The sequence below is a fragment of the Cyprinodon variegatus genome, unplaced genomic scaffold (assembly GCF_000732505.1).
Source record: "Cyprinodon variegatus isolate N-32 unplaced genomic scaffold, C_variegatus-1.0 Scaffold97, whole genome shotgun sequence".
Lineage (NCBI taxonomy): Eukaryota > Metazoa > Chordata > Actinopteri > Cyprinodontiformes > Cyprinodontidae > Cyprinodon > Cyprinodon variegatus.
The window spans coordinates 316861-323885 of record NW_015150550.1 but is presented as its reverse complement, the minus strand read 5'-3'; the positions used below and the strand labels follow the sequence as shown (position 1 = coordinate 323885).

At 39.6% G+C, this 7025-nt stretch overlaps 1 protein-coding gene across 2 annotated transcripts in view; it reads right to left on the bottom strand.

Moving 5' to 3' along the window:
- Positions 1-7025, bottom strand: part of LOC107084314 (chromosome unknown open reading frame, human C12orf4) — a 27777-nt gene that overhangs the window by 16107 nt on the left and 4645 nt on the right. For both annotated transcript variants that reach the window (XM_015374101.1, XM_015374102.1), the window contains exons 4-11: positions 5644-5825; positions 5019-5118; positions 4772-4896; positions 2898-3004; positions 2596-2793; positions 1080-1208; positions 521-589; positions 231-433 (exon numbers count right to left, since the gene is read on the bottom strand). In XM_015374101.1, coding sequence (XP_015229587.1) covers positions 231-433; positions 521-589; positions 1080-1208; positions 2596-2793; positions 2898-3004; positions 4772-4896; positions 5019-5118; positions 5644-5825 — 1113 coding nt within the window. The remainder of the gene's footprint in view (positions 1-230; positions 434-520; positions 590-1079; positions 1209-2595; positions 2794-2897; positions 3005-4771; positions 4897-5018; positions 5119-5643; positions 5826-7025) is intronic.

The following is a 7025-nucleotide window of genomic DNA, read 5'->3' as shown; positions in this document are numbered from 1 at the left end:
GCACAATGGCCGCCCACTGCTCCCCCAGGGGATGGGTTAAGATGCAGACGTCAGCTTCTCCGTTTTAAGATCAATGATGTTCAATTATTATTATTAGTAATGATCCCGTTTTTCATGTAACGGCTGTAAAAAGACAGCTGTTGGTGAGCAGCAGATGGTTTGATTGTCAATTAGAGAACCAATGTGAACAACAACATCCAAACACCCTTGCTGCTCTGAGCTGTTCATACCTCGGACATATCGTGGACCAGCAGCAGAGGGATAGTGACGGTGGTGATGTCGTGCGTGCAGCAGACCTTCAGGATGTTCCTTAAGCCCATGATGGCCGGATCCCGGGCCGTGATGTTTCCGGAGCGGAGATTATCGTCTACACAGAGGTGGAAGACGACGTGGACCTCCGATAGGTTGGAGTGCCTCGAGATGTAGAACTCGCCTCGAAGAGAAAGATGCATGATGACCACTCAGATTAACATGGGGTCAACATAACATCCAGTGTTGCTGCGCAGTTTAAAATCAATACCTGGTAGAATATTTGAAGGATTTCTTTCAACAGTTTTGCTCTTATCATCTCCTCCGTTTTTCTGAATTTCTGCAGATACAATAATGACAGATAAGAACCTATAACTACAGCTGAAGATTACTTGGACCGGCTGAAGGAGCGTCCCTGAAAGGGTTTCAGACGAGCAGGAATGTTTCTGTTTATATTCCCAGAGACCTTCCACTTTCCCACTTAGCCAACGATGTAGACACAGCTTTCTGTCAGCGCTGGAGGGGTCATATAAATTGTGTTCTATTTTCTGAGCGGCTAATCCCTGCCCATATCACACCCATGTCACTGAAACACTCTGGCTCTCTGAGAAGCAATTACATGTAAACCCCGGGAACCAGCATGCTGCTAAAGACACTTATACTCACACATCACTTAAAATAAATCAAATAGATTGAATTATTTTGATTCTTTTATTTGCAATTTACCAAAAAAAATGCTAAACTTAAGTAGAATTCTGTATTTTGGTCATGTAGAACAGTTTTTAGTTCTTTGACATAGTGAGCATCAGGGATGCTCCATTCCTACTGACCTGGTTGGTCCTTCTGCTTGCTGCTCCGCTGGGCCCGAGCGTACAGAACCACCTGCTGCACCTCCTCCAGCTGCTCCTCCAGACTCAGAAAGTGGAAATCTGTGCACTCCTTGGCCACGGTTGCAAAGTCTAGAAGGCAACATAGAAGAGGGGAGATGTGAGATGGGTGCAGCGGGTTGACGTCTGTGCATCTTTAAAACCAGACCCTGAGCAGTTTTTAGAGTCTACGCCTGAATTTCCTGAAACAACAGGAAGACTTAAAAATTCTGCTTCTTAAAACGAGACACCACAGCAAATTAAGTAATTTTGGATAAATATGTAGCACATTATACACATAAACTTCTATCACTAAACATAATATACTTCTAGGATTCTAAAAACAAAAGTAGAAACATTTATAAATCTGTCTGCAACAGTTGAACCCAACATAATTCATTTTAAGCTGAATTCTATTATTTTTTTGTTATTATCTGGGTGTTTTGTTCAGGTTTGAGCAGGAGACGGTTGAAGGAACTGCAGCTTCTTTGGCTGCAGGAACACTAGCTCTGCAGAGATTCAAATGTTTTTTCCTTTAAATGTATCCACTCCAGGACATGCAAACAAGGAAACAGATTCGTTGCTTGCCCTGTTAGAAGCTTAACCGGTTCTATCATTTGTATTTTAAATGGTTCAACTAAAGACCTGGGATCAAATTAGGTGTGAGACTGTGAGAAACAAAGTGTCTGACCATCTGTTTAAGTGGATTCTTTAATTTAAAGTGTTTAATAGAAACCGTCCTGGTTCCTCTTTAGGGTAAGGAACCTTTTAAAACTCTGATATAGAGGACAATCTTTTATTTCTCAGTGGATCATCAAAATTAGTGGTCATCTTTATTTTCAATCATTCTGCTGATATATTTATGTAAGACTGTCCTACGTGCTCGCTCCATTAGCTATCGTTTTCTGCACGTGTGCACTTTAAGCCGTATATGTGTGGTGAGCTACGGTTTCAGCCAGTCATTGAAGCTCATCTTTCTCAGTGTGGTTCTTTGAAAAAATGGTCGAGGGTTGTAAGAGAAAAAGTGTCTACAAAGTGTATGAGAAGAAAAGAAAGGCCTCACAAGTGAGAAACAAGACCAGAGTGTTTTTGGGAGATTCTTTCAAGCGATGGCGTACACTGAAAGCGGAGGTTGGGCTTCCCACTGATGCCTCGTTTGCAAAGCTTCTACTCGTCAGGTGAACTTTGGCATGCAATTTGGAGCAATCCATTTCACATAACTTCTAGTAAAAGTTATTTACCTCTATACTGTAACTTTCTAGGGAAGATACGTTTATGATGTAATTTACATTCTTAGTAGTTATACGGTAGCCACAGATCCTTATTTACCCTGCAAACATGTCCAAATTTCCACTGCAGCACACACACACATAAGCATGCCATGATTTTTTCAATGTAGCATTAGTCTTATTTGTACATCAATAACTTTATATATATATATATATATATATATATATATATAGGAGCTTTGTTTGCTGACCTCTCTTGATTCCACTGTAAGAGTTAACCCGGTTATCTACCAGCAGCACCAGTCCACAAAGTGAGGAGGAGTACAGTGACAGAGCCGTCTGCAGCCGCCGCAGCTTTGCTCCGCTGCTGCTGTGTCGTCTATGTTTACAGAAATCCAGCACGTCGGCCCGGACCAGGCGCAGGTTGTGCATCGTCTTCAGTTGTGCTCCTGAATGAGGAACAAACAGTTACACAGGCATTCTGTAAGGAAAAAAATGACACCTGCCATTTCCCTGAACACAAGTCTAGAATGCTTTAAAAAAACATGGGAACCTAGGTGGATGGTGAAGCTCTCCTCCAGCAGAGGTTGCTCCTCAAAAATCCTTGAGCAAGAATCTGCATCCTCTGACAGCTGGCTGGACTGAACCTTGATCTCCTCGCTGAAAACACATCATGCACAGAAATATAATCATTAGACATCAGATAAATACAAGGCAGCCACATGTCCATCCATTAATGTTAACTAGCTAAGATCAAAAGGTTTGCAGGGCAGGAGAGGAAGCAAAGCTGTTAAAAAAGTTTATTTTTAGTATTTAAATACCTGTTCACTTTGTCCTCTTCCACCTGCAGACCTGATGTATTCTAGTCAGATTTTATTGGACCAGTCATAAAGTAGAGATGAAATGCAGTGGCAGGAAACATTTTCTAAATGACTTTTCTAAATATTTTCATTTGCATAACTGAAAGGTTTGGTGTTTATCTGATTTCAGACCAGAGTCAGAGCTTTTTCTCCTCCTGTTAGAACATCTATAATAGAAAGCCTCTTCATAGGGAAAGTTGATCAGACTGGATAGGGAACATCTTTAAGCACCAGTTTTTAAAATCCTGCCATAGATTCTCAGTTGGTTTTAGGTCTGGACTTCGGCAAAGCCGCTCCAATCCATGAATCTGCTCTGATGAATCTCATAAATTTTTTGTTACAAACTGTGAACAGGACCAGTTCTGTTGTAGTCCTGTCTTCACTTTCATGAAGGCCAAAATATTTGCCAGCTCCTCCATGTTCAGAAGATGGCTGATCAAAGCTCTGGAAGATGTTCAAAGTTTGGGATGCAGCTCTACAACATCACCCTGCTTTAAACTGGATAATAATTACCTCTTTGACCTGTATACTGGGGTCAATGGGCTCCATAATGCTGGTCGTTCTCTAGAGAACCTCTGTGGCCAAAGTCAGAACAGCTGCACTCTGTTCGCTGCACAGATTTCCACTAACAATGGGTTCCAATAAAGACTCTGCAGGAGTGAAGGTTTTTAAAACCTTCTCAAAATCGTTTTAATGGAGAAGCACGGTAAATCAAAATCAACATCACTATCAGCACATGTCAGTAATTCTAAAACAAATTGGTATCGGTTAAATAAGTAAAGCTGGGATGATATCAACATCCAGGGTTTATTTTAGTCCAGTTTCTGTTTTGTTTTTTTCAGGGAAGCAGATTGGTCATGTGGCAGCGATAGTGATGTAGCAAAGGATTGTGGGTGTTCATCTGAAGCAGACCAGCAACATAACCACTAAGGAGGGATTTTTTTATTTATTTACAGCCTCATATTGATAGGAATATATAAAGGATACAATATGGGTAAATATCGGCATTAATATTATCGTCCATCAATATTAGAACAAATTTTCATATCTGTGAATTTCTATATTCAAACAGGGTTATATAAAAAATAAAGAGAAAGTAATTAATTATTTCCCCTCCTACTTTAAGCTGAATTACTTCGTGTTAAAATGCAACCCTATACATTTATAAAATGTGAAACAGTTTGTTTCTACTTTAAAACAGAGCAAAGTTTACATTATCCAAACATTATTTTCAGCAAAAAGAAGTTTCAATTTCTGCTTTAAGTCCAAAGGTGTCCTCTGTGTTGATAAAGGAGATCTGCACATGTCAGGTACAGACAGACTCAGGAAGGGGCAGCACCTGGTTATAGTTACCCTGATTTATGTGATTCCTGCACCTACTTACAGCCTGTCCTGCTAACATTGTTTTGCTTGTTTTCTTTACGTCATACTGACTAAATCTGAAGGAGATTGACAGTATTTCTTCTGCACATATAAACATCTCTATTTTCAGGTCGATCAGAAGCTCATGATGAGTTAAAGCACCAACAAGACAGTCAGAGGCGGTGGTATAGAGAAAGGAACTGACTTAATTTGGCTGCTGTTGTTGGACTTCTGAAGGTCCTGATGCAGTTTGATGACCCACTCCTGATATTCCTGCTTCTGAATGCCTGTCACCTGCTTAAGTTCACTTGCCCATTTGTTCTCCAAGACCTGCCAAAGAAGAGAGTGTTAAACATTACAGTAAAACAGAAACAAAAGCAGCCATGTTCAGACTCAGGTGTGACTGCAGGTGAAGATTGGTGTAACTAAATCTTTCCAAGTTTATGTTATACCTGCTGTGCATCAAAGTGTTGAGATGCTACTGTATTTACATCATGGTCGCTTAACGTATTCCCCAGCTCATGCATCACTTTGTCCATTTCTGCTGCTTGCCTACCAGACACAGAAAATATGTCTTCACAGGGCTGCGCCAATAAAACAAGAATACACATCACCACGGTTACCCGATCAACATCAAGAGAAAACACCTCTCTGAGCCACAACTAAAGGGCATTTTGGGAAATTGAGGCAGTGGCAAAGCTTTGAACCTCTCCCTCCTAAGCAACCCATGCTTGATGATATGGCTGATCTTTTTTTAAAGGTTAAAGGTTACTTTTAAATAAGGTTTCAGTTGAAATTCAACCTCGTTGTCCCTTGGTCCTTATTTCAAATAGGAAAAACAAAAACAAAAAACGGATTAATAATTATTTATATATAGTGAAATGAAAAGCTTCATCATAGAATATTCAGCCATATTTCACATCCCTAGTCATAAGGTAGTCAGAGAGAAACACTGGCAGCACGTCTTCAGCTCCACAACCCAAAGTAAAGTAAATTAATTGTTATATTAGAAGAACTAACTTTGTAGAAACAATTACTTGGAGACCCAGATTATCCAGGTTTATAGCAAACGGCTACCTTTCTTGGAGCTTCTTGATCTCCATGTCTCTCTCACTGATGAGCTCAGAGACGCTAACGAAGTAGTTGTGCTCCAGATTGAGGAGCGTATCTGAGGCCGGGGAGTGGATAAGCTCGTGGTAGACATCAGCAAAGTCCTCATCCCAGCTGGGCTCCTCCGGCCTGGCGTGCTCCAAGGTCGTCTGAAACAAAAGCAACAGAGGATTTGGTGACACCTGCTGGAGGATTAGGGAATTGGTACACAGGACAACTTTCAACATGTTGTAAAGACTGATTTAGTCCTGAACATGAAATAGTTGAACATTGAATAAATCCTCCTTTTTTAACTTGGCTGTCACCTCTGATAACCAGCCCACTCACTAAGATCTTACAGAACCTGCATAGCATACAGTATGAGAAACTGACTTCAAGACAATCTAAACCCAAAAGAAGAAGATGAAATGGATAACCTGTTTAAACTAAACTGCTTTTGAATCCCATCCTGAATATAAGAGCAACAGAGAATTCATCTGGATTCATGGCTCTCCTCAAGAGATTTACGAGTCTTTGGACCACAAACAGAACCTGAACCATTTCCAGCGCACTTGCCTGTGGCACCACAACCCTGCAGAAAAACACTGATATGCAAATGACAGAACGTAGAATCCTCAAAGTTTGTAATCCGTCAGGTGTAAAATGTTTCTTTTTCATGAGTCTGAGAAAGAAACTTCAAAGATTTATAAAAAAATAAAAAAAAACGTTATGACATCACACACTGTTTTTAATGGAGCAACCAAGATAAATGAGCAGAAGAAACATTAAAAGCTGCATGTAATTAGTTTGCCGCTCCATGCTTGATTGACTGCCTTTAACAGCTAGGTTTACATTCAACAAATTAAACCCTCGAATTGAAATATTTTCAAATTAAACTGTCCCAAAATAAACTGAACAAACTGGTTGAATGGACATAAATAATCTGAATAAAACAGCTGATCAGACTGAAAAATGCGCCATTCAAACATGAAAAGTTTGAATTTTGACACTAGGTGCACATGCTTACTAAGGTCAATTTCCCTCATTCAGGATAACTTGATCCTAATAAGCATTTACATGCACAATGGGATGGTAAATCGGCATAAACCACCCCCTCAGTTATCTGTTCTGATCTTTCAGATCATATTCTGATTCCAATACTTGTATTTGGATGTCTGCAGATTCAGAAATGTTTCCAACACCAGAGCTGTTCGCTTCAACCAAACTTTATTGTTGATACTGTTAGATATTATCAAAAATTCTTTAAAAATTAAAAAACAATCAGTATAAGTTCAGAAAAGGAATAATATATATATATATATATATATATATATATATATATATACACACATATATATGCTGCTGTAATT